The sequence below is a fragment of the Aythya marila genome (genome assembly GCF_965140915.1).
Source record: "Aythya marila genome assembly, chromosome: 1".
NCBI lineage: Eukaryota > Metazoa > Chordata > Aves > Anseriformes > Anatidae > Aythya > Aythya marila.
The window spans coordinates 92,754,991-92,781,765 of NC_139042.1; the positions used below are offsets into that span (position 1 = coordinate 92,754,991).

Below are 26,775 nucleotides of genomic sequence, written 5' to 3' on the forward strand. Positions count from 1 at the left end.
TTAACTGGCTGAATACATCAGATTTATGGCTGCTTTGTGTTACAGGTGCAACACATAGCTAACAACCAGATCAGTGAAAAAAAAGTCCCAAGTATCAGAAAAAGTCATACAATGAATTAAAGTTGTCATTCAATTTCTGTGCCACAAGACCATCGCTATTTGAATGTGGATAGCAAACCAAATTTATAGGTCAGATCCCATTCTGATGGAGGAAAATGCAGCTGCATTTACATGGTACACCCAGAAAAAATCACACAAAGAACAGTATTTGATCTTTTATTTTCTTGTTTTACAATAACAGACAAGAAACACATTGAAACTCCATGCAGTTCAAGGCAAATTAAGGTCACTTATTATCCCTGACAGTTTCTTCCCTCTGGGAGAAAGCAAAGAATTTCATAACTCTAAGACTTTCTTTGTTTCTGTAGGGGAAGTGTGAGAGAGAAAGAATCAAGAAAATCCTAGATAATTTTCTGGTTTTCCATCTTTGTAGGGCTTGAAACTCCAGAAGAACTTCCTGAATGGTTGGGAAAGAAGTGAGAATGTTCCCAGGGCCACGCCTCTCTGATCTGCAAGTGTGCGTTACCCTCTCCCGGTCCCAGATAACAGGTAATTGGTTTCAGTAGTTGTGTTTTTTTTTCAGCATCTTGAGTTAATATGTTAACAAAAGTCTACCTTTTGTTTCACAGGTGTTCAACAGTTAGAATAAGAAATGATTCTTGGAGATGTCTGCCCATTTACTTTGATTTCCAACTAGACCTGAAGCAGGTAAGTTTATGTGTGTTTGTATTCTTGATAATACCAGCAGATGCAAATGTACTACCAAAGTCAACATACGTTTAGTTTTAGCTTACTTATTAAATAACTACATTTCCAAATTTTGAGAGCTTACTGATGTAGTTTTGTGGATGAATGCATAACTGTAGCATCTCTCAGGCAGTGCTGAACAGAGGTGTTTCTCATGGTGCTGATGAAGAAATGCCATAATGAGATTCCCAGTGCTTAAATTTGGGTGAAGGCTGTTGAGTTAGTAATAGTGGTGAGTTGGATTAGCCGTTTTGTCATCTGAATGGTTTTGTCAAACTGGGGGCTTTGGCACTGAATTTGCCTGGAGATGCCTTTAATTCTGGTTCTCTTGGTGGGGTAAAACAGTCCTGTGCTGTGGTCCCAAAGTGGCAAGGACAAGCTCATCCTGACATGCCTTAAGGAAGCATTCTGTAGCTTTGCTTTAGAGAAACTTTATCTCTCGTGCCCTGAGTTTTTTATTGGACACTAGAAACACATGCAAAAAATCAGACGTAAGAAAGAAAGACAATGGAGTGAATTATACGTTGGTTATTAACAGAGTAGGAAATGAACTGTGTTGATGGAGGACTGCGGGAACAGTACAAGTTATGATTAAAGGGTGGGCAGACTTGCCTTAAACAATAGAGTAGAAGTGGGAAGCAAAGAATGACAAAGTTTTCCTGTGGTGGGATGGTGGGTGATGCCAGACCCTTAAGTTCTGTTCATTTACATGCTGAAATTCCGATGCTTAGCACAAGTATACAGGAGCATTAACATCCGAGCCTGTAAAAACAAAAGAGCACCCTCCCCTGCCCCTCACATTCATAAATGCACATTCATAAATATGGAGGAGGAAGCGGTTCACTGAGCGCTTAAACTATTAAGTGAGAAAAAGGTGTTTGGTGTGAGCATGGAGACAACCAGCAGCAGGCTGGATGACGTCTGAGTCCTCGGACACCTGGAGGTCTGGGCTGCTGGACAAGACAGAGCCCCTCGAGAGCAGGACCCCTCTGCAAGCATGCACTGGCCCTGAAACACCAAACCCAGCCCCGCCCTGTCGAAGGCGGCTCGTACTGCGTTACTAAAATGAAGGCTTGGCATCCTGTGCTGCTAAAAGCCAGCTTGAATAATTAAAAGCCATACACACGCAAATATTTTGTAAGAGCTTACAGGACCACGACTAGTCCTCGGCTAGAAAAGACGAGCTGAACAGACCTTTCAACTTCTGCTGCCAAGAGGAGGCAGTGTCCCCCTCCCCACCTCCACCTCCGCCGCTCCAGCTCGTGGTGTCCCTTTGACCTTTGTTAGCAAACTGAGTTAAGCTTGCAGAATATTAACCAGTTTAAAAAAAAAAAAAAAAAAAAAAAAGAGGCTTTTACTACGATAGAGCACCAAAATGTCAACCCTTCAGTGAGCCAGAAACCAACCTCCCAGCCTGAAGCAAGAAAGAGAAGAACTGGGGAAATGAGGGAATGCACTTTTCCCTTACCAGCTCAGCCGTTCTGCCTGAAAAGAAAAGGTGTTAACAGTGTTAATCAACGGGCTGCTGGCGGGTGCCCAGGTCTTCAAGTCTGTAACTAAGCAGGGTGCCATTAATTGTAATGGGGCCGCACTGAATCCCTGCCATGGCAGATCCGGTATTATTTCGTGGTCCACAAAGCCATGTGGTTACCCATCTAAAGCTTCTCCTCAGCAGGTCATACTTATCCATACCCTGCTACCCTGTCGTCCTGCTTACTTTTTTTTTTTTTTTTTTTTTTTTTTTTTTTATAACTCCTGAACTGATGTAATACATTAGAAGTGGCTACATATGGACAACATCAATATATAGTGGGATTTTCCTAGGTATTTTACATCTCCCTTTCTCCTTACCTTTAGCCATTGTGCTACGTATTTGGACAAATCCAAAGGGGGAACCTAAGCACAGAAAAATTGCCTTTGGAAACCTAAATTGTTAGGCATCCTAATAACTGAGGGAGCTGTCTTGAGAGAGGAATGGAACACACCATCAGTACAGGAGCCTCCAAATGATCTTCAAAGAAAAAGTGAATTTTGAAGGTGGAGGCACGTTCAGATTCTGCCTGTAGAGCAGCACAGCTCTCCTTGATGGTCATGGGGCATCTCTCTTTTGTGGCTGTGGTGACATGTGGCAGTTTTCAGGGCCATCTCCCTCTGTCCTGGCAAGGAAGCTTATCAGGAAACCTCACGACCAGGCACCCTGCTTCAAAAGTAAAATATCTTTAAGCTCTAAAGGCCACTGGCAGATTTAAAGACAAGGCAGATTTAAGGACACGATTGGCAGATTAAAGACAAGGACAAGCCAAAAAGGTGAAAACTTTAGAGAACCATTGTAGGCATGACTTGGGACAATCTTACATTTTGCTTCAGGAGAAATTCAAGCCCAGTTTCTGCAACTAAATCCACAGTGGAAAACTACTGAATTTCACCAACTCCTTTTGGGAAAACATGAGCAGAAATAGCCCCACAAAAAGGTCCAGCTGGAAAGTCTGCGCAAAAGTTTAAAGATGTTTCAGCAAATGCTTCCCATGTATTAGTACTAAAATATCAGAATAGTAAGTTCATGTCTTTGAATAAATATTAAGAAAGCTTAGTAAAGCTGGAAAAATACTGAAGGTATGATTTTGGCTTCTTGGTGCCCTGGATGTGATTTCTTGATGTGCGTTTGAAAATATAAACAAAGCCCAAACACTCATCATGCCATGCTTCGGGACTTTCCCTTATCTGGAGTCTCACTGCAGAGGTGTTAAGCACAGTATGCAACGATGCTGTAGCTAATTTGGGGCTGTTATTAAAGTGAGTGGAAGTTCTCCACGCACTTATGAACTTACGCAGTTATACTCTGAGGCTTTTGGATGTAAGTCAATTTTTATTGAACTTGTGAGTTCAGTTTTGGCAGAGAACAGCCTTATTCTTTTCTAGATCTGCTTTACAAGTGAGTTAACCCAAATCACTCGAGTCTTATAAGACTCTGACTTGAGACTACTGACAGCACTAATCTTTTAAGAGTGCCCCTTTCTTAAGCAGACCTCAACGGTAAAAGAAAAAAGGAAGTAATTTCCCAGGCCAATTTTACGAGCACTCGCTATCAGCTTGGTTTAGGGAAGGGCTGAGGCTCCTGATTTACATACGGCGCTTTGAGAAGCAGACGAATAATGAGTACTGATTACTGATCTTTAAAAAACTCCGTCTCAACCCCCCCGCTCGGGGGCTGGTGTCTCTCGCTGCCCTCTTCCCTGTAGCGGGTTTGTTTTGCAGACGGGCGCAGGAGGTAGAGGAGGAGGGAAGAGGAAGAGGGCTGGGGGAAGGGAAAATCCCGGCTCCCCCCTGCCGGTGCCCGGCCTCGGCGGGGGCAGGTGCCCGCAGGTGGATGCGGTGCCCGGCCCCTTCCCTCCTCTCCCCCCGCCCCAGCTCCTCCCCGGCCGCCGCTGCTCCCGGCCGGCGCCGCGTCCCGCTCCGGATCCGCTCCGCTTCTGCTCCGCCGCGGCGGGGGCGGCCCCAGGTAAGCGGGGGCTCCCCCTTGCCCGGCCCGGCCGGGCCTCGGCACCTCCGGGGCCGGGGGGCTGCCCCTGGACCCTCACTTCGCCGCCCTGTCCCGGCCGCCCCCCTCTCCCCGTTTTTGCTGGCGTTTAACCGAGGCTTGGCTTTTGGGGGCGCCGAGTGACCCCGGTGGCAGCGTGGAGGCCGTGTCCCCCACCCCCGGTCCAGCCGCTTGCCTCCTTCCCAAAGGCTGGCCCTGCAGCGGTGGGTGAGGCGAGGTGGGACCTGGAAGCCGGTAACGTGGTTTTTTGGGGTGCTGGGGCCAAGCTGCAGAGAGCTCTGTGTATGCTAAAGCCGCCCCAGCTGGTGCTTCTCGAGGTGAATGTTATCTGTTCGTGCCGTCGTGATGAAGGGAAGAGAGATGCTGTGAGATGGGGCAGCTCCTTCGAGGTCACGGAGGCCGTGGCTGTTCCTATGGAGGTTAAACCAAACCTAATTCTGGGACCTCCTTGCTGTGTCACCGCCGTTTGGTTTCTTGTAAAAGCGCTGACTTTTGGCTACAGGTGGCACGGTTTGTTGAGTAGCATTTTGGAAGAGCAACGTTGTTGATATGAGCAGAGCACCTTCCAGGACGATCCATCTCATCAAAACGTCCAGGCCAAGACCTTGAGGGTTGGAATAAAGCCCCCCCTCTGCATGCTGTTTTGGGCAGCTTTCTTGGTGATCACACCTTACCGGCACCTAGAGTTTCACTGCAGGTTTGCAGGGCTGTGTGTAGGTCAGTGAATTTGAGAGGCTGCTCTCACACTGCGCCGTTGTCCTGAGTATCCCTGTTTGCCCTGAGTTAAATTACACCTTCAACGCTTCAGAAAGACCTGGAGGGAGCAGCTTCCCCTCTGACGGCTGATTTGTGCTAAGTGGGGCAGTGTTAGGTGAGGAACGAGACGGATGCTGTGTGGGACATCGAAAGTTTACGTAGGGCAGCGGATCTAGAGCAAATCTGTTGTGGCAGTCCAGCCTAGGTCGAAATGGTATTCTAGGAAAAACAGATTGAAGCAGCATTCTGGGTTGCTGGTCGGAATATTTCCCTTGGAGATGCCACTCCTGGAGGTACAGGACCTTCCCCCGCTGTGTGCAGTCTGCCTCAGTGCAGGGTCTGCCCACCCTGAGCATCTCTGGTGCTGCATCTGCAGCTCGGCTGCATCTGTGCCACTGCGTTAGTACTTGTCCTGTGTCTTCAGTGCGTGGATCCCTAAACCAGTCCCTGGCAATGAGGGTTCACCCTGTGCGTTGGATTCAAACCTCCTGCTGGTCAGCTTGCTTTTCTTCCTTATCTGCCATAGACCCCTTGAAAGTGGTTTATAGCCCCTCAGCAGGTGGAGCTCACAGGTTGAAAACAGCTGACCTAGACAAATACCTAAATAAGCCAGTTTTGTTAACATTGCTAGCTTTTATTTATTTTTCTGCAGGGTGGGTGCCTCCTGCTGAGTGATAACCATGTCTGCAAGCTCATTTGTTTGCAACTTGGATGTGGTAAATAGGTGTTCTTGAGAGCTTCCTCCCTACTCCCCCCCCCCCCCCCCCCCCCCCCCCAAAGAAGCAGCCAGAGGCTCTCACTGCTGCAACCCGAGACTTGAATTTTGCTGCTATTGAAGCTGAGGTTGTTTGCTTCTGCTATAGGGGAAATGGGCAGAGGCAGAACTGGGGGTGTAATATAGGGAAAGAAAGCACCGAAATGCCAGGCTGGCAGTTAGAGCATCCTCTAGCAATTCAGTGATCAGTGTATGAGGTGCTGGGTGCCATGGGCAATAGCTGCATCCGTACCAATGGATAGATCCAACTCCCACCATACCAGGAAATCTGATTCTTTTGGACTCTTGCCCTCCCTGTCTTGGAAACAGCTTTTAGTAGGGCTATAACTCTTCTGCCACTCATCATCCACTCAGCTAGGCAACGCCTTCTCTGCCTCCTTTCCCACTCCACCTTTCCTAATTGCTTGCATGTGACTTTTTTTCCCCCCTTATATATAAGCATCTCATTTACTCGTGATAGGCAGTTTCATTGGTAACGTTTGTTTTCAGGGAAGATAAATAGAGCATTACTCATACTATGAATACAGCATCCTACAACAGTTTAAAATGAGACTGGTACGCGTAGAACTTAATACCTTTTTTTTTTTTTTTTTCTTTTGCCTGTGAAAGTAGTATGAATCTTGGTTTGCTGGCCTCGAGAATGCTGCTGTATTGTGGACTTTATTTGAGTTTCTGGTAGAGCTTATCAAGAGGTGCTGTGTGTTTTTTTTTTTTTTTTTTTTCTTTTACCACCTGTTGATAAGTGGTTCTATAGTTTAATGATGTTTTAGGAGCTAATCTGGAAGAGCTCCAAAGCTATTTCTTAGGAAACCTAGGAATGCTGAGGCTCTATTGTGGCAAATTGACTTTCTTGTAAGTATTTGCAGTCTTGTATAGTACTCTGCAAGACCATAGAGTCACAGAATATCAGAGTTGGAAGGGTCCCACAAGGATCATCAAGTCCAACTCCTGGCTCCACACCGGACCACCCTAAAACCAGACCATGCGTCTGAGAGCCTTGTCCAGACGCTTCTTGAACTCTTGTCAGGCTTGGTGCCCTGACTACTGCCCTTGGCAGCCTGTCCCAATGCCTGACCACCTCTGGGTGCAGAACCTTTCCCTAACCCCCAGCCTGACCTTCCCCTGTCCCAGCTCCATGCCATTCCCTCAGGTCCTGTCGCTGTCCCCAGAGAGCAGAGCTCAGCGCCTGCCCCTCCGCTCCCCTCGTGAGGGAGCTGCAGGCCGCCATGAGGCCTCCCCTCAGCCTGCTCTGCTCGGGGCTGAACACACCAACACTTTAATATTACTGCTTGGGCACACTGAGCAGAGCTTACCCTTATTGAGAAGATTAGTTGAAAAGTGAGAACACTGAAATAACTCAATTTCAATTACTTTAGACATTCAGGTTCTTGTTGATTTGGTTTTGACCCATACAGAGGTTAAATTTCACCCCAAAGGAATAAATTACATTTACTGCAATGATAAACAAAAAAAAAAAAAGGGAAAAATATCCAGTACTACTTCCAGATGTATTAAGGAAATCTTGTTGATGAAATTATATGAATATTCTTATTTAATTTATTTCCTCTTTGAAAAGTAAATGGATTTTTAAACCTTTTTATAGTTTATTTGTAATTCATGATGTTTTTAATGCTGCTTGTTAAACAGGGACCTTGACCATGTTTATTTTTTTGTTGTCCAGGCAGTAAAGGCAAGAATTGCCCATTGTGTGAAAAGATTATGCAAGTAAATTTGGAATCACCTCTTTGCTCATTTGCTCCCCACCACTTACTATCACGATTGTCTACCCTTAGCTACTGAAGTTTCTTTGATAACATAAAATGGTTGGATGTAAACTAATAAAAGCATACTTCCTTTCTAGTATCATCAAGAGAAGCCATAATTTGTTGGTTTATTCTGTATTAAGATTGAGCTTTGCACTCCATTAACATTTTAATGAGTATGCTGTATTTCTTTATCTGGATAATAAGAATGGATATTTTTGGGTATGAATTGGTGTTAGTCACTGCTTATCTAGATTGGATACTTTTATGCTTGCTTCTCTTAGAAGCTGAACTTGTCTTTATGCATTTGATTTTTAACAGTTGTTTTTTTTATCTTGTGTGCACGTGTTTGCTTTTACATAGGTATAGTTATCAGGAACTGGTCTGTTTTTTACTTATTTATTCAGTTGATGGTCTTTGTCATAGAGCTTAGCAAACAGCTAATAGCATTTCTGCTTAAGGAAATGGCACAAAATATGCATTGAAGTAGTAAAGAAATACAGGAAGTGTACTGTTAGCAATATAATCTTGGCATCATTAGCCAATTGACTGAATTTACAGTGTTCTATTAGTATGGTTGAAGGTAACTGTTCCATCTTGTTGACTTACACGTGTCACCTGTATACAATATATAGCTATCTCTATGGAAAAGGCTGTGGAAACTAAGGTAGCTGGTAGTACGTGCAGAGTTCTGCACCTCTAGAAGCATGGTACTGTTCTTAATTAGCAGTTACAACATGGTGAGTGATAAGGAAGTAACATTTTTATTTCTTGCATGGAGAAACTAGGGTAAAAGCCTAGGGTAAAAGTCTGGTTTTATGAACAAAAATGGGACTCTATCTCCTGTTTGTTTTTCCATTGTAATTTTTTTTATTTGTCTTTATGGGATGTTGACTCCTGGTTATTGAAGGATGCACACAGTATAAAAGGAGCCATGACCTGTTGCTGCTGCAAGGAGGCGAAAGCAGAGGCTTGCCTTCATCTGGCAGTAGCAAGGTGAGGGGCTAAGGAGGACAGGGCGGTGAGGAGCACCTACTGCTGAGCAGTGCAACTCTGCTCAGTGCTTTTCTTGTCCATGGGACAGTGGTCGAGAGGAGGAAGACAAGCCTTTGGGGGACTCATGTTCTAGGGAGTCTATATCCAGTTAAGTAGCAAGTTATCAAACGAAGTGGAGACCTATCAAATTACCACTTTTTTTTTTTTTTTTTTTTAATATACAGGATTGATTTGCAGGAAGTCATTGAAAACTTTTTTTTTTTTCCACAAAAAAAGTGTTGGATTCAATTTGTCTTGGGTGAATCTAATCTTTTCAATTTTCTCCAATTCTGACAACTTTTCTTGGGAAAAAAAAAAGATGCAAGTTTTCTAAGTCTAATAAACTGTGACAGAACTGTACTTATAACACTCCTTAGACACATATTAGAAGGAGCTAAGATATTTTAATAATGGCTTCCTGCTGTGAGACAGTGTTCTATAGAATAGGATGGCTTGGGTTAGAAGGGGCCTTGTAGACCATCTACTTCCACCTCCCTCCTGCCATAGGCAGGGATGCCACCCACTAGATCAGGTTGCCCAGGGCCTCGTCCAGACTGGCCTTGAACACTTCCAGAAATGGGGCATCCACAACCTCTCTGGACAACCTGTTTCAGTGCCTCACTTCCCTCTGAGTGAAGAATTTCCTTCCAGATCTAAATTTCGTTCTAATCTAAATCTTCCCTGTAAGTCCCCTTCAAGTACTGAAAGGTTGTAATGAGATTCCCCCAGAGCCTTCTCTTCTGTAGGTTGAACATCCCCAGCTCTCTCAGCCTTTCTATGTAGGAGAGGTGCTTCAGCCCCTTGACCATCTTTGTGGCCCTCCTCTGGACCTACTTTAACAGATCTACAACCTTCTAGTGCCGATGGCTGTATATTTTATACTCTTACCATTGGCTATTATTAGAAATGTTCAACATCTTTGATGATGACATTGATGAGGGAATAGTGTCCACCCTCAGCAAATAGGCCGATGATACAAAGCTGGGAGGAGCAGCTGACATGCCAGAAGGCATGTGAGACCTGGGCAGGAAGTAGCCAAATGAGGTTTAACAAATGAAGTGTAGAGTCCTGCACCTGGGAAGAAACAACTACTGGGCTCCCCGGTACAAAAAAGACAGTTATCTCCTGGAAAGAGTCCAGCGGAGGGCCACAGAGATGGTACAGGGCATGGAGCATTTTCTCTATGAGGAAGGGCTGAGAGACCTGGGTCTGTGCAGCCTGGAGAAGAGAAGACTGAAGGGAGATCTTAGCAATGTTTATAAATACCTGAGGTGTGGGAGACAAAGGGATATGGCCAACCTCTTTTCAGTGGTTTGTGGGGACAGGGCAAAGGACAATGGTCAAAATGGAGCACAGGAAGTTTGGCACCAACATGCAAAATAACTTCTTCGTGGTAAGGGTGATGGAGCACTGGAACAGGCTGCCCGGGGAGGTTGTGGAGTCTCCTTCTCTGGAGATATTTAAGGCGCATCTGGTTGCCTACCTGGGCAACCTGCTCTAGGGAACCTGCTTTGGCAGGGGGGTTGGACCTGATGATGCTTGGAGGTCCCTTCCAACTCCTTCAGTTCTGTGATTCTGTGAAATTATAGCATTATTTCTTTGCTTTCAGAGTTGTGGAAAAAAAAGCAAACTTGATTTTTGGAACTTCTGGAATGCTGGAGGGCCAAGTGCTTGTTCTGCTTAATATTGGAGTAAACTGAAGGGTTTGAAATTCAAGGGCTTGACAGCATATGAATGATGATTCCCTTTCGTTCATTGGCTATGCTTTTCCCAGTGCTGTAAGGTGTTGCATGACAAGCTGATCTGCAAGGCTTTGCACCCTGGACATTGTCTTGTTCTTTGAAGCCCACTGCAGGGATGACTTCCATCCCTGTGTTCTTGCATAGGGATCCCTGTACCCTTTAACTCTGCCATCTCACTTTAAGGAACATTTGAGGTTTCTTCAGATGTACCTGGTAATGTGCCATTATAACTTGGCACATATTTGGGGAAGTGACTGCTGGGGGAAGGGAAGGTTAATTCTGTGTTCCCACCAAACTTTTTTCTTATCAATGTGGGTTTACACTACTTTTATGTGCGATGTAAATTTTAAATCTGTCAGATGTGTGAGCCTGAACTATTGGCCTGAGATAAGGCAGCACCATGCTTTCCAGTTCTGTCGCTCTTGGAATGGGGACTGTTTGGCAGGTCAGTTTGTTTTTCCATGGCCCAGTGTGCTTATCCGTGAATTTGCTGCAGTATCCTTGATTTGTTTGTAAAACTTTTTGAAGTGTCTCAGTGATGTATGTTCAAGAAACCTGGATTGTATCATTATTGGATGCTAGCCATCTTTTTTTTTTTTTTGTATTTGAAACGCGCAATCTAATGGGAGTCTAGTGTTTTTGGTGTAATCTCTTTTTAATACCATGGCAAATAATTTCATTGAAATGTGTATGTACCTATGTCTTGCCTATGTTTTGTGGTGTGATAATGGAAAATCTCTTATTAGAAGTTAGAGGGGAAGTAGTTTAACAAGAACTGAAATGGGAGAGGTGGTTAACAGCGAGTTAAACAACAGCGATTTCTTTTCTTTTTTCCCTGTAGTTAATTAAAAAAATAGAATGAGGAAGTCTGTCATCTGCCAGCTTGTAAAGAATTTCAAATTGAAATGTAGAAAATATTCTTTTTGTTTGTTTGTCATGCCTGGCTTACCTCAGAATCACCTAGTATTCTTCCTTCCATCTGTTAACATTAAATTTCTGTACCTTTTTTCCTTCCTTCTCAGAGAACAAGGAACAACAATATCTTCCTGTGAAGTGTTACTCGTCCTCTGAGTTTAGGCAGAACTGCATTTCCCAGCTCTACAATGAAGAATTGACTAAGAAGGGATGCGACATAAAAGAGAAGTCCTGCAGACTTAGTCACCAGTCTTGATGGACTTGCTGTAAGTAGGAGAAGGAGTTGTTTTCTCTTGTCTTCCATGCAAGTAAGAGTTCAACTGTGCGTTATTTTATTTATTTTTTGGTAGCACAAATAGGCAAATACCATGATCAACCTTCCTAAACTGTCACGAGGTATTGGCATGCTCTGGGTGCTAAGCTGCGGTTGACATCTGCTTCAAAGACACTTGAAATTCAGTTCTGGGTGAGGTGACATCTAGGTGCAGGCTCTAAAACAACCTTCTGTTTTAGGCTAAATTATGCTGTGTCTTAGTGGAGCTGCTTTTTATAGTAGCGGCTTGCAACAGGGGTGGTGGCATTGTGCCGGTGTGCGGGGCTTGTTCTGGAAGCTGGAGAACTGTGTTGCTCAGTGTATGACTGAGGCACTTCCTGTGCTTTTTCTCATGTAGGGTAATATTATGAGAGGTCTCTGTAGATTAAATTATTTATTAAAATGCTTGCGTATGGCTGTGTATAGCCACCTGTGTTAGAAAGGTGACAGCAAACATTGTGCATTTCTTGTGTTTCTGCTAATCTTTGGTTTTACCTAATGTTAATGTTTAACTTCAAAATAAACTGCTATATGCCTGAAACTTTGGATGCAGCTCCTTTGTTTTACTGTTTCAGTAAGATTTGTATTGGTGTGGCATGCTGTTTCACTGCCATGCTTCTTTCCCCTCTTTTTGGTGTGGTAGCCACAAAGCATAACCAAGAAGAAAACTGTTTGCAACGCAATGGAGTGAAAATGGTGTGGTTTTCAGGGATACCATCTTTAGCATTATTAAATGAATTGGTGGCATTTCTATTTCCTTATGCTTTGTTCGTCTTCTTGTTTCCGTGTCATAAAGTTCAGTGATACATGAGTAAGTGTTGAGAGAGGCAGGAGGAACTGTGCCTGGCGCTGACAGCAGGTGGGTTGCTGCCAGGGTGCTCTACAACGCTCCTCCTGTCAGTGAGGGTGAGCACTGCCTCAGTCTTCTCGGTTTGCTAGGTGCTCGTGTTGATGAATAGTGGCCACTGTATAATGCTCAAGGTTGTATTGAGAGGCTATTGAGATCTGATTTCAGGCTGTACCTTAATTTATACCCGCTCTTGAAATACTTCCCTATTTTTTTCCTCTTGATTTGGCATTTTTTCAAAGGAAAAACAAGAGAGGTGGATAAAGCTTTTGGTTATGATCATTTCCTGTTCTTTTTTTTTTTTATAGGTTCAAGCTTTACTTCCAAACACTTGAGTTGTTTCAGTACTACTGACAAAGGAAAGATGACCTCTACTGTAGTAAGTAAACAAAATGCTTCTTTTTTTCTTTCTTTAATGGGGTTTTATTTCTTTACAAGTAACATACTATTGAGTTATGTACTGGTTAGTAAGTCTTTTAAAATGTGGATATAAGTATTTCTTGTGTTTTTTGCATGAAGGGAAAGATACACTGTGGGACAGGTATAAGAGGCTTGAATTAACTAGGATTTCAAGTGCTCGGATACCTCTAGGAGAGATTTATGCTTTTAAAGATTATGTTTGAGAGAGATTAGCATGGCTTCTGATTTAATTCTTAAATCTCTCACAAGTTAAGTATTCCACAACCTGTTGTTAAGCCAGTGTGTTTCAGAAGTAGCTCAGGTGCACTAGGTCTTCCTATAGGACAGAATGGCAAGTAGGCATTTTTCCTAGACATGGACAGCTGAGTGCACAGAGGCTGTTAGTTGCCAGCATTTCTTTTGATGATGGTATTGCCTAAAACAGTCCGTGCTGCTTATTTGTTTGCTGTCAGATGTTCCAGTGAAATAGTTGGTACAGTCACCTGGTGGGCTGGGTTCAAAAATCCTTTCTAGATGGAGTTACTTTGGACCAGGAAACTGATCTCTTAATATGCCTTTGGGCATCACTGTTGTTCTTATTATTCAAAGTATGAAGTATTAGGCATGTGCTGTAAACCTCTCTCCATGCAAATTTGAGTCACTGGTATGTATGAGCATGTGTGGTGGATTCCTATGGTAGCAGAATTACTTAGTAGGGTTCTGTATGGAAACGGTATCTTAAATTTGCTTCGTCTTAATCACAGTCTTGCCTTTCTTTTGTTTCCTTTCCTGTAATGTTATCATTTAGGGCCCACCGCCATACTTTGAAAATCGTGGCTTTCAGCCAGAAAACTATTCTGCCAGGCCACCAGCAGGTGCTAACCCATATCCACCATACTTCTCTACAAATGCTCCATCAGTGCCAACCTATGTCCCAAGAGTTTCAACCTACCAGTCGACTAGTCCAGTAGCCCCTTCAACTGGGAGGACTTGTTCATCAGGCAAGATTTCTTGGGATTTTTTCCAATTTTAGGCTTAATGTCTTCCAGAGTAAGGGGGTCTTCCCTTCAGATTCCGGTGTTGAAGGAATATGCAAGAGCCTGCTTCCTCCTTGTGGATGAAGAAGTGGTGGCTGGGATGCAGGTGTAACTGCATCCGCAGTGAAGGAAGGGTGTTGGAATGGAGAAAGTCTGGTGGAAAAACACCATCTACTTTTAATTTCAAGGAAATATACGTAATGCTGGTCTCCATGTTGGAAATTTCTTATTTGTAAACCTAATTTCCCTTTTTGCCCTTGTTTCTGTTTCAGGTGTAAAGAAAACCATAATAATTATAATATCCATTTTAATAGTCATTTGTTGCGCAGTTGGTGCTTTCTTCATTTGGTATTTTGGTAAGAATTACTTTTTTGTTTTGTGTTCAGAAAGAAAGGAAGTAATATGCTTATGGTTAGAAGTATGCATTTTTTTTATCTTCTTATGCTGAATTAAGGATAGGAAAGACTTTGTTATCTATCTCATAAGAGATAAACTGATGTTGCTTGAAAAGCCACAACTATGTGCTTTTAAAAATTATTTTTAAGTAAACAGTGTTGCTATTGCTTTCTTTTCCATTTGTCAAGTAAATGTTTTTGAGATCAAGCGATGTCATCACCTTTTTGACTCCTGGAGCAGCTTGTTCAGTTGGCTTTTCTGGAAAGCTACAAAGCGTCTGGGAAAAGCTGCTGTAGTACAAGTGTACATCGCAGTAGCTTTGCTGCAGAGCAGTTTGTCTTACAAGGTTTTTTTGCATTGGTGGATACCTGGCACGTGACTGTCTGTGGACAACTGATCCTACAGTACATTTCATTAGGGAAATGACTACTGTATATTGTCTCCGACATGAAACTCTGTTCTAACTTCTAACTTGACTTAAATTCAATGGAAGGAAGGAGACTGAAGTAAATTTGTGTAGCTTAACTGGTAGAGTGTAAATGATTAAGATGTATTTTATTTTTGTAAAATGGGATATCTCTCAGAGCTGAAGTTATTCGTGATATTTGTCTCTGTGATGACTTTGATTTGAAAGTATGTTAAAGTTGTGTGAGCCCAGTCCATGTAACCACCATAAGCTGGAACACAAATGATATGTTCTGTGCAGGACAGGAAAGGAAGAGAGAAGGTAGTTCATTTAAAACTATTAGATGACACTTTTGTGTTGTTAGGGTTTTTGTTTGTTGTTTTTAACTCTGATTTGTATGGGGTGAATGTAGTCTCGTTTTAAACAGGACTGAAAGCAACAGGATGTAATTGGAGTAATTTCTTTCTTCCTCCTTTTCTGATTATAAATGCTATGCTTTATCAGCGTGAAGTTAATTCCTTTTAGACAACTTAATGGCGTTTGTTTATTCAAGGGAGGCAATGGACAAAATCCAATCAGCTGCATCAATAATTTAATTTGACAAGCAATGTAAGGGAGAGATAGCAATAAATCTTCTGTTGTGTCAGGCTAGGTGTCTTCCTATCTCTGAGTCTGAGCTTTCTGATGCTTTGCTCCATCAAACTGGCATTCTCCTTTAGGTGAGAGTTGGCAGTAGTTGCCTGAGGCTAAACTGATGTTCAATCTAATAACTGTGCTGCTTTCTCCTTACAGTAGAGAATCCTTGCCTCGGATCGTTAGAGTGTGGGTCTTCGGGAGTGTGCGTGTCTCCCTCAGATTGGTGTGATGGAGTGACCAACTGCCCAAATGGGGAGGATGAAAACCGTTGTGGTGAGTGCTGGTGGTCAAGGCAGGGGACCTGTAGCCAGCTGCAAGCATTCTTGAGCAAATCCCCTTGTCTAAAGCTTGCCTAAGTTACCATAGGGCTGGCTTAGGCTCAGTTATATCTCTAAAATGCTTTAGGAAGTTTGAGTGCTTCAAATCCTATATTTAGACCTTCAGCCTGTTTTTGGTCCAATTGCACAGCTGAAACAAAATGGCTGGCTCAGCAGGTCATAGAATAATTAAGGTCAGTATCAACTTCCAAGATCAGCTGGTCCAACCATCCCCTTACCACCAATGTCACCCCTTAAACTGTGTTCCTAAGCACCACGTCCAACCTTTCCTTAAACACCCCTGGGGACTGTGACTCTACCACCTCTGGGCAACCCCTTCCAATGCCTAAAAGCCAAGCTGGTTTGATATGGAATAAGCTTTAAAATATTACCTTCTAATTTAAATCTACTTTGTGCAAACCTGAATACAACATTGGTTCTGGAATGAACAGTCATAAGTGACTTCTTAGTAGAACTTCAGGTGATAGTGGAAGTCTTTTTCCATATATTTCACATTTCTTCTTCTCCCAATACTTTATTTTCAACTTTATAACTGCTTTGTGTAAGAAAGCTTAGTCTGATTAATGTTTCCAACTCAAAAGGTGCCAAGAGGAGTTTTGGTGTAGAGCTGAAAACATAAGGTGGAAATGGATTCAATTTACCCATTCCAAAGGTGTGGCATCTTGATTCTAACACCTGTGTTTTGCTCATTCTCTGTTTGGGAACTCTTCTTCTGTACATGCTTCATGCAGTGTTAGTATTTACTGACATATGCTGTAAAGCTGTTCCTCTCCGTTTGGTCGAATAATGTGTTTTTGAAGAAGCTTGTTCAGTCTGCTCTTTCATTTGGACTATTTTATATTGAATTATTCTGAAAATAAGTACATAGTAGGGCATGGAATGTCAGAGTTAATTGCTCCTTGTTACATTCTTTGTCTACAGGCGCTTGTCTGTTTAGTGTATTTAAGTTATTATATATAATAACGGTTTCTATTTTATTTATACATGATACACGGTTGTGTAGGTAGATGATAAAAGTGCTTGGGTATTTCAGTCTTCTGCAGTGGTGGAATATGAAAAAGAATTTCAAGAATAAAAACTGAAATGACAAGATGAAAACTATGTTGTACACTTGCCTTTTAAACTGGTAGTTATTTTAAATTGCCTTGCATAAAGGAATTAAATCGCTGTTATATTTCTGTCTACTTGGTATTTAACCAGAATTTGAGTAGATGGCAGCATTAGATTAACACTGGTTTATAGATGCAAGCAAATATAATGGGTATTAAATAGCTTTAAGTAGAGAAAGAAGAAGTATAGCATGTGTGGTGTTCTTATATTCTTTTTTTTTTTTTTATTACTTTTCTGGCAGTTAGACTTTTTGGACCAAACTTTATCCTTGAAGTTTACTCACCTGTCAGCAACACCTGGTATCCTGTTTGCCAAGATGACTGGACTGATGATTTTGGAAAGATTGCATGTAAAGATATGGGCTATAATGTGTAAGTCTAACCCTTATCAGTCTTTGAAAATGCATAGAATGGTTAAAATTTCCCTCTTGCAGTTTTTAAGAGTACATATGTGAAATAAAAAGCGGCTGGCAGTCTCCTGAGGACACACATAACAGATGCTGGTGTGAAGAGCAGCATAAACGTTTGTGGCCAGAATGCTGTCCATGTTCTCCCTGTGTAAACGCTGTAGCATAAATTCTTCCACAGCTGAAATACTTTGTGTTGCCTCTCTTTGATGTGGTTGGCAAATACTGTCTTCTGGTGGGGGTGGGGTAATGCAGTGAATTTATTGTCCAGGAAAACTTGCACACCTGAATTAAGGTCTCTGAATCAGCAATGCCTGAAGTAGTTTCCAATCAGTAAGACAGCCCAGCAGCTACTGTACAAGGCTGGTCCTCATCCAGAAAGCCCTGCAGAGCAGCAGCACTTACTGCCCCTGCAGATGTCCCACAGAATGTGGCTGTTACATCCTATGGGACCTGAACTTTGCTATGCCCTATAAATGTACCAGCAAAGGCATCTCTTGATTATGTTCTGTTTCATAAGGCTGAAGATTCCTACCATGTACACGTACTAGATAAAAATATTTTAATCTAATAACTGTCTGATGGGAAACTGAGATTGAATGTTTAAAGAAACCTGTTTGTCTGGCATTGTACTGCTCCATTGGGCTCTGTGCTTAATATAAAATATATATTAGTGTTGTTCACGTCAGAAGCTCTGGCTTGGCACCATTTATTTTCACTCGTTTGAAAACTGAAACTGCTGTGTTTCTTAATAGGCTTTTTCTGTTTTACAGAGATACATATTACTATAGTCAAGGAGTAGCAGCTGAAGTCAGCTTTAAAAGCTTTATGAAGCTGAACACAAGTGCTGGGAGTACAGACTTGTATAAAAGGCTATATAACAGGTATCTTAAGACAAACTAATTACCTTTTATAAGGGGTATCTTTAGCTGTTGTGGGACACACAGCTTCTGCCTACAGCATAATGCAAGCACTTCTTTCTCTGGGGATTGCTGGAGGGAAAGAGGCTGCCTTTTAAATCTGCTTGCAGCAACTGCTCTTACCTCTGTTTAAAAGCACATCTGTCACTTTTCCATCTTTCCACTCCTTTTCAAAAAACAGAGGTGTCCCATCCTGTTCCCATGCTGTATAGAAGGTTGCCCTGTCTACTGTACCTTAACTCTGAAGCCTCTCATTTCCTTACCCGTAGACTGCTGTACCTGCAAGGTTTCTGTGGCTCCCTTGTTGTTCAAAGTCTTCTACGACTGCTTCATAAATCATCTCAACTTTATCTTATGCTGTTCTTTATCTTGCTCCTCAATAGGCTTACAAGCCTTTTGTGCTGCCTACCTCTACTGGAGTCTGCGGGCTTCCACATGACAGTTTTGGTGAATGCAAGAAATGGTGGAGGCCAGATGGGTGTTGGTAGGGTAGCTGGAGAGAGTGAAGAAAAGAGGGAAGCCTCACCAGGAAGATGAGTGAAGGCAGGGCACATAGCTGGAACGGGTAGGAAGCAGCTGGAGGGTGAGCTTTGCCCGCTATTTGCCTTGCTAGCTGCCTAAAAGCCTGTTTCATTATTTTTTTTATTTCTATTGCAGCAATGTCTGTACATCAGGACATGTGGTTTCTCTACGCTGCATACGTAAGTGTCCTTGTTTTCCAGACCTTTGCATGTTCACACCTTTGAACGCTGTGGCAGTAAATCTTTCTGAATCGACGTAAATAATTGCCGTCTTTTGATGTGTAGATGATTTAACCGTGCTTCCCAAGCTTCACATTTTAAGGAAAAGAATTGAGGAGGAGACAAGGGGGATATTAGGTCCCCAGTTGCTGTCTCTCTGTTGCTTCTGGTTCCTTTAAATGGCTTGCCCGTGGTGCGCTGTGGTGGGAAGTCTGTAGTGCAGTCACTGACATGTGGCCATCAGGTGGACACCGTTCCTCACCATAATAACTGTGGTGAGGTGACTCCTGGGTGTTGCCTGTTCCATTGCACAACACAATGTTGTGTGTTTATGTGGCTCATTAAAGATAGTCAAACAGCAGCACTCAGAGCGTTCAGTGAACCACCCTCGTATGGTTCACTTCTGAAGTGATGAACTGAGGGCAACAGCTACCAGCGAGGCAGGGCAGTGTTTGCGATGTGAAGGGTGCCTGGGCCGTGTGAGGCTCAGCCCAGCTCGATCCCATGAGTGAGCATTGTAGGGTGATGGCTGGGATGTGGGATCAACCAGTAGCAGAGTCTGCTCTCCCCTCTCTGCTGTGCCACAGCGAAGCCTGGGCTGAAGAAACCGCCTTTGAGACCATCTCTCTCTAACGCCTGTCTGTGTGTGCCTGATTCCCCAGAGTGCGGCCTGCCCACCAAAAGCACGGCCATCATGAACAGGATCGTGGGCGGCAGCACGGCGGCGCTGGGGCAGTGGCCGTGGCAGCTCAGCCTCCACGTGCAGGGCACGCACGTCTGTGGGGGCTCCATCATCACCCGCGAGTGGCTGGTGACCGCGGCTCACTGCGTGGAGGGGTGAGTGCCATGTGGGTCTGCCTGCGGGTGGTCTTCCTTGCTTCTGGCTGGCAGGGGGGCAGAACAGATCTTGCAGCTTTCTGCTTTAAAACGGAGTCAAATGCAGGCATTGGATATGGTATTTTAGCTGTATAGACTTAGTGTTGAAGGAAGTTTTGGAAGCTGCAGATAGTCTGATTTCTACAGGAAGAAAATTCTATTTTGCTTGTTGAAGGGGGAAATTAAATTGGACGGATGTGCTGGGCACGGACACCCACCCAACTTAAAAGGCATATTCAAAGCACCAAACTGATGCCAGACAACACAATGCCGTCACAAAGGCATTACACTTTGCCCCCAAAATGTCCAACATTACAAAACTGTAGATGTGATCAGTTCAAACATGTCTGTACCCTTCATTTCCTCATATCTTTATGCTATAGAGTCAAGCAGTAAAGCCCAAGTCAGTATTAACTGTAGATTTATACCTATCCAAGGAACACTTTTTGTAGGCATTGTAGGCATGAACAGAAGAAAATAAAAAGAAAAGCTTTGTCCCTCTTTAATGTGAAAGTACAGTTTTAAAGGACAGTTAAGGGTGTTTTGTGGCAGATTGTTTCCTCTTCTATTGGAGGAAAATCCAGTAAGCAAAAACATTTTAACGGTTGGTTGGCTGATTCACAGTTTGAGACGCCGCCATGGAAAAATAACTTTGTCTTTCACCTTGAGAAAGGAATGCAAGTGTTTAGTTTTATGTGAAGATCTTATCCCCCCCTCTGTTTTCAAGTGTGAGCTCTGTAATACGCAACATGTTAGGAATGGCAACCAAAGTGTAGCTGGGTTAAAAATAATACATGCTTTCAGGATTTTTTTTTTTTTTTGTCACTTCTGAGCGAGAGAGTTTTAACAGTTGTGGAAAGCTTTCTACTGAGCGTTTGTAAATTGTACTGGATCACAGTAACTACTTAAATTACATCTAGACCATATGCTTAGCATTTTTTTTATTTTTTATTTTTAAAAGGCAACAAACACCACCAAAACAAAAAAACACAACCCAACCAAACAGCCTAATAACATTTTCAGGATAATGAAATTCCTTCACTAGATCATGTTTTTACTAATTCTGGCTTCTGCTGTCCTTCCGTGCTTTGGATAGTGCACAAGTGATAACACTGACATGTGAGACTTTAGAAATAACAACTTGATCCCTCAGCAACTGAAATCAAAAAAGAGGCTTCAGTGTTGCAGTCTCAGCCTATAATTTGCTGTGCTGAGTGACTAAGGGGATAGACAGTAATTCTTAATCTATTTGAAATATTTTTTGTATATTTATGAAACTAGAATCAACCTTCCACAGACTTAGTTATCTTGTACTCTGTCTTTCAGGAAAACTGACCATGAGATTTTTTTTGATTAAATTAGCTCCCTTTTATGCTATTTGTCCATTTCACCTTTTTTTTGATGTGTATGAGACACAGGTATCTGGACAAGGATGTCTCTTTTTTTTTTGAGGGGGGCATATTAATATGTTTGGATTAACATCAGTAAAAATCATGCTGTTAGTTGGCTGATGAGGAGAGGCTGGCCAAAAACGGAAGGCATGAGTTACTTTTTAATTTATCTTCAGAAGTGGTAGTCAAATGCATGTACGTTCTTGGTGATGGATGCTAAAGACAATTGTTTGAAGTTTGTAAGCTGAACTCCCTACCAGGGAAACAAACCTTTTAACATTTTTTTTTTCTGTAGACAACTTTCTGACCCATATGTCTGGAGAGTTTATGCTGGGATTGTGAGCCAGAGTGACATTACTTTCAGAGCTGCATATAAAGTGCAACAAATAATTTCCCATCCAGATTATGATACAGACACTAAAGACAATGATGTTGCCCTTATGAAGTTAGAGACACCGTTGAGTTTTACTGGTAAGTATTCTTCTTAAGGAAAAAATCCAATGGCAATGAGCACATCTCCTAAAACTTCTGAAGGTAGTGAAGAAATCTTCCTTGCAGATATTTACTCGTGGGAAAAGCAAAATGTGGGTAGAGGCACCTTCAAGTGCCCTTTGATTTCCTAAGTAGGGTTTATTTACGTCTAGTACCAGGTAAGGGAGTTTGGACTAGGTTTAAGCTTGTTTGCTTTTCCTCGTGGTCAGTAATGTACATCTGCTGCAGAGTGCTGTAAGGTGTTCAAGTGTTATCACTCCTGTATGTGCAGTCTCAGAGAGTAAGGGTGGAGCAACTGACTAAATGGTAAACTAAGCTATATCAAATAACTACTGGGGTGGGGGGGAACACACACCACCCCCACCCATCCCACACCCACAAAGTCCAAAGAAACAAAAACCCTGTCCTAAGAAGTTCCTGCTCAGAGGGAAGAACATAACACCTCACGTTAGTAGGTTGCTAACCTTTTTTTTTTTAAACACATAAAGCTGAAAGGGGCTTTTCTTAAAAGTAGATGCATATTCTTTGTAAGCAATCAGGAACATGAGAAGACAAAGCATTATTTAAGCTTTTAAGTGCTTTATGTATATGGGTCCTATATGTGTATAGGTGCTTTATGTACAGGTACTGTATATTTCAGTGCATCAGTTTAAAACTACTAGAGGTAATCTGGAGGGGCTCGTCTTCTGCTGGGTGTAGGGAGGTTGCTTTTACCAAGAAAATTTGTCTTTTTTTTTATTTCTGCATTTTATACTTGTATACAGGCATTGAATCCTGCTTGCGTTATTTTCAGCAGGGTTTTGTAAACAGAATGAAGCCAGCTGTTAGAAGTCTTTGTTCTCTTCTTTGTTCCCCTTTACTGATCAAGAGGACTGGTGTTAATTGTTGATGAATTGAGCTAGAACCATTAACTGTGTTTGCTCCTCACTTTGAGGTCAGGATGCGGTAGGTAGCCCTCTGGGAAAGGGCTACTGCTGCTTGTGTTGCACAGTATTGTACTATCCTTAAGGAGAGGAGAAGAAACATGGTGTGTGTATATATTTAAAGCGAGTTATGGTCATGCTGAGAAGTTTCATTTGCGCTTTTATTTATTTATTTATTTATTTTTGCATTATACCTGGACATCTGGGATTGCAGACTGTCACTGTGTGTTTTTTTTTGTAGATACTGTACAGCCAGTTTGTCTGCCTAATGCAGGAATGACGTTCCAGCCCAATCAGCAGTGCTGGATATCTGGATGGGGAGCAGAGTACCAAGGAGGTAAGAGTGGTTCTGGGATGTTCGGGTCTTCTACAGAGCTCGTCCTCTTCTGGCTAGGTAAATGTATAAGGAGGAGAAAGAAAAGGGAAGCAAGCTTTCTTTCAGTGCCAGAAGGTCCTGGTCTGTGGTAGGCATGGGGGGAGGGGGGCGGGGGAGCAGGCTGTTGGGGAAAATGGACTCTGAATTTGGGTATTGCTGCCCCTTTGTTCTGGGCTGTGAAACAGAGAACCTTCTTACCCCTTGCTTTGCTCATGGGCCTTTAACAGCCCTGTGTCTTATGCAGTTGATTCAGGGTTGTGGTGAGCAGGTCCTTGTTCTTTTGCCTTAGGGTACACCGACAGCAATGCGGAGTAACTTCCTGACCTCTGGGAAGGGAGTTGTGGTGTCAAAGTGTTCTGTGTGATAGACCATATGTCTTAAGAGTCCATGCCAAAGTTTCTAGCGGGTTTATTTCACCTTGAACAGTGCTAGCTGCTGGGATTTGTAATAGCAGTGTGACCTGAGGCTTGTTCTAATCTTGTCTTTCTGTGTGTGTGTTTATGTGCATGTTTCAATTTTAGGTAAAACATCAACTAACTTGAATTATGTTATGGTACCTTTAATAGAACGTTCTAAATGTAATTCTATCTATATCTATAATGGTCTGATTTTGCCTACAATGATCTGTGCTGGATATCTAGAAGGAGGAATTGATTCCTGTCAGGTAATTATTACTAATAAACACTTGATAATAATCTGGCCGATTTATTTTTCGTCTTCTTAGTAGGAATTTTGTCATCTATTAATTAAAAACAGATCCTACAATTATATATTTTTATGACTAACACTTTGGTTGGGCTTCCAGTTCATTTTGTGGCATCCTGAATGGTAGCAAGTGCTGAAGTCTTGCTATATATGCCAAGAGGGTAAGGTGCCACTTTTTAATGCTTTGAGGATGTTTTGTGATTGTGTACTTGAAAACGAAGCTCTTTGTAATCACTACAATACCCTAGCATTACACTTGTGAACAAGAAAGTCAATGAAGTCTTATCTCATCCAGTGCTTTGGGCAAACAATTTTCCTTCCTATGGCAAACAGTTATCATTTAATACTGTAATTGCCATAGCATTTTGTTTTAGTTGTTCTTCTGAAATGGTCTCTAGCTTTTTTGAAACCTAACCTGTAGTCCTGAAACGAAACGAATCATATTCTGTATCTTTCCCGATGGTCAGGCCACTGATAGTATGGATGTTTTGTGCAGGGTGACAGCGGAGGTCCTCTGGTAACAAATGAAAACTCCGTGTGGTGGTTGGTTGGAGATACCAGCTGGGGAAGTGGCTGTGCTACTCCCAATAGACCTGGAGTTTATGGGAATATGACTGTGTTTACAGACTGGATTTATAAAAATATGCAGGTAAGATATTTTAGTCTTTAAGCTTCGATATTTGGGGCATTTAAAAATATTAAATTTAATTATTCATATCCTGTGAACTGCCTGATAAAGCTATTCCATTGAAAAGCATCCAAATAATGGATAAGATGGTCTGTTAGCACAACTATAAATTTTTGTTTTTTGTTTTAAACAGGCAAACAGATGACAATGCTGTCTGTCCTTGTTGATGATCAATGTTTCTGAGAACAAGAAAAAATGAAGCCATGGGATATTTATTCACTTTTACAAATGATTCTTCTCCTTGAATTTTCTTTTTTTAAAAATAACATGAAGGATTGCACACTCGGTTCTGTACTGGCTACAGTGACTGATTTTAATCAGTGAAGGATTATCACAATGAGCACCTTTCTTCTTGATGTGGTGCCTGGCAGAAAGTTGTTCTGCCAACTGCTTTCTGAGATGTCTTTTTTTAGTTGAGTACTTTCATTTGATAATCAGGTACAGGTTTATAATGGCAATTGTAATCACAATTTAACGTAAGATTTTTGTAGCTGGATACCGAGAAGGTTTAGTAGCATTTTAAACTGAATGTTAAGTAATGTGAACATTGAATCTCTGAGCTGCTGGTTGGCAATTTTAGAAGTGAATGTTTTGTGGTATATATGAAGGGAAGTTTTCATGCACTATGGTAGAGACACAGGAAAAAAAAATACTGTATATTCAGGTAGTTAAAAATCCTCAGGACCTTGACTGCCGTCATTCAAGTCAGACTGTTCTGAGAGAGCAGCCTGGCTATCTCAGTAATTAAAAGTGCTCTTCTGCCTTAAACTGCTCTGAACCTGGAAAGGGCAGGACCTGCTGTCACTTGATGTGGACCAAGGAGAGGGATGCTTTTGGAGCTGCAGTGGGAAGCCAGGAGTTAACCATCCTGACAGGGGTCCCTGGCTGAGCACATCGTGATGACTCCTGAACTCTCCCTGCTGTGAAAGCTGACGTCTGGTCTGTCCTGTCCTGTCCAAGAGTCTGTGCTGCAGGCAGCGGACCTCTGGCTGCAGTGCATGTCCAGAGGCTGGATGTTCTGTGAGAAGAAATACAACCCCATGTTTCTGCCTAACCAGATGAACTACCTCATTTATTAAATTTGGCTTTTAATTCCTTAGAGCTGTCCTTTGGGTACCTGTATGATGCTTTTAGCAAAAGGCAGTTAATATCACAGTGCCACCTCGACTAGGATTTTGAAAATAATTTATAGCCAGTACACAGGATCAAAAAGCCATAACAAGTCACATTTGTTAAGAAAGATAATTTTTTTTTGAATGAAATGACTCTACTAGTCTTGTTTTCTCTTTTGGTACTGAAATGCAATTATCTTGCATGTAAACACTGCACCAAATAAATATATTTTTTTCTACAAAGAACTTTCCTTTGTAGTGTTTTCTATCTGGAATGCTTTGGAAGCAATTGCTGAATTCAGTGTCTGAAATCCTCTGAGTATCTGATTTAAGAAAAAAAGAAACAAGAGGACAAAAAAATGTAAGAGGGTGATCAAAGAGATTCCTTTAACTCCAGTATTTCAGGTCCTTAGAGAAATCCAGAAGAGCTGGATGTCCAGGAATGCTGGATGTCTTCAGTGGCTGGGTCTGATGAAATCACATTTCTGGTGAAACTGAGGTAAAGGGAAGCTTAGCCTGAAGGCAGTGAGTTGAGGCACTTGCACCCTGTTTTGTTATTGCATTTCATGCAGCCTGAAGCAATGTGCATCTGCCTCTTTTCTCAAGGTGCTACAGGGTGTTTTCAATGGCACTAGTGTCAAGTGTGCCTCGGGGTTTACAGTGAAGTAGTCATTGAATTTGAAGTACATTCAAAACAGAAATTAAGTATGTTCATTGTTTTGGTATCAGGCCATTACATGGCTCGTGAACTGCAGTGTTGCAAGTCTCCAGTAGCAAATGTGGAAAACTGTTAATAGTGCTGAACAGGGTTGTAAAAGCTGTATCTTCCAGTGGGGTGAGGGCTGTGCTGCAGAAGTCAGCCACCTGCTGCTGCAGTGTGGTGAAGAGGAGGCTTCTCTTGTAACCATCTTGGAAATTACTTAATGACAAATTGTCATAGGCATGTGTTTTTTTAGCTCTATGCAGCCCATAGCGCAGTTTTGCCCATAAATCTTCCATGTGAAAGATGTCACAAATACAGTGCAGTATTACATTTTGTCCCTGCTCCCATGAAACAAAAGACATCTTTTGAAAAGGTTTTCCTCCTCCTTTGGGGGGTAAGATGACAGGTACCAAACCCCATGCTGAGACATCCTTCCAGTGTTCAGTGTCCATAATGGATTAAAACACTCCCAAATCCAGCTGTCCAGTGAATCTTCCATCAGACCCAAAAATTCAGCCAAGGCTCCAGGAATCCAAAAGAAAAGAGTCTTAGGGTTTCTCTACAACTCTGAGATCTGAAAAAGGAGAAGCAGATATAATATAATCCTGGGGATATACTTATCAGATGTAG

General features: G+C 42.3%; 1 protein-coding gene across 2 annotated transcripts; it reads left to right on the top strand.

Annotated features, from left to right (window-relative positions):
• The first annotated feature begins 576 nt into the window (after positions 1-576).
• Positions 577-25,648, top strand: TMPRSS2 (transmembrane serine protease 2). 2 transcript variants are annotated; one of them, XM_082784678.1, is made up of 16 exons: positions 577-609; positions 690-768; positions 11,439-11,597; positions 12,800-12,870; positions 13,699-13,891; positions 14,200-14,283; positions 15,522-15,638; positions 17,055-17,184; positions 17,993-18,103; positions 18,797-18,840; positions 19,542-19,716; positions 21,442-21,617; positions 22,803-22,898; positions 23,459-23,601; positions 24,139-24,291; positions 24,464-25,648. In XM_082784678.1, the coding sequence occupies exons 4-16, from the start codon at positions 12,856-12,858 to the stop codon at positions 24,473-24,475; spliced, it is 1,449 nt and encodes a 482-aa protein (XP_082640804.1). In that variant the 5' UTR covers positions 577-609; positions 690-768; positions 11,439-11,597; positions 12,800-12,855; the 3' UTR covers positions 24,476-25,648. The 2 variants fall into 2 exon arrangements, with proteins under 2 accessions (XP_082640804.1, XP_082640803.1); XM_082784677.1 differs by lacking the exons at positions 577-609; positions 690-768 and adding an exon at positions 4,120-4,306.
• Positions 25,649-26,775: the final 1,127 nt, after the last annotated feature.

Bases quoted from the DNA above. Each gene is read 5' to 3' on its own strand.
- TMPRSS2 (XM_082784678.1), top strand. The intron at 14,284-15,521 runs GTAAGAATTACT...TTCTCCTTACAG, and splicing joins TTTCTTCATTTGGTATTTTG to TAGAGAATCCTTGCCTCGGA. The intron at 19,717-21,441 runs GTGAGTGCCATG...TTTTTTCTGTAG, and splicing joins GCGGCTCACTGCGTGGAGGG to ACAACTTTCTGACCCATATG.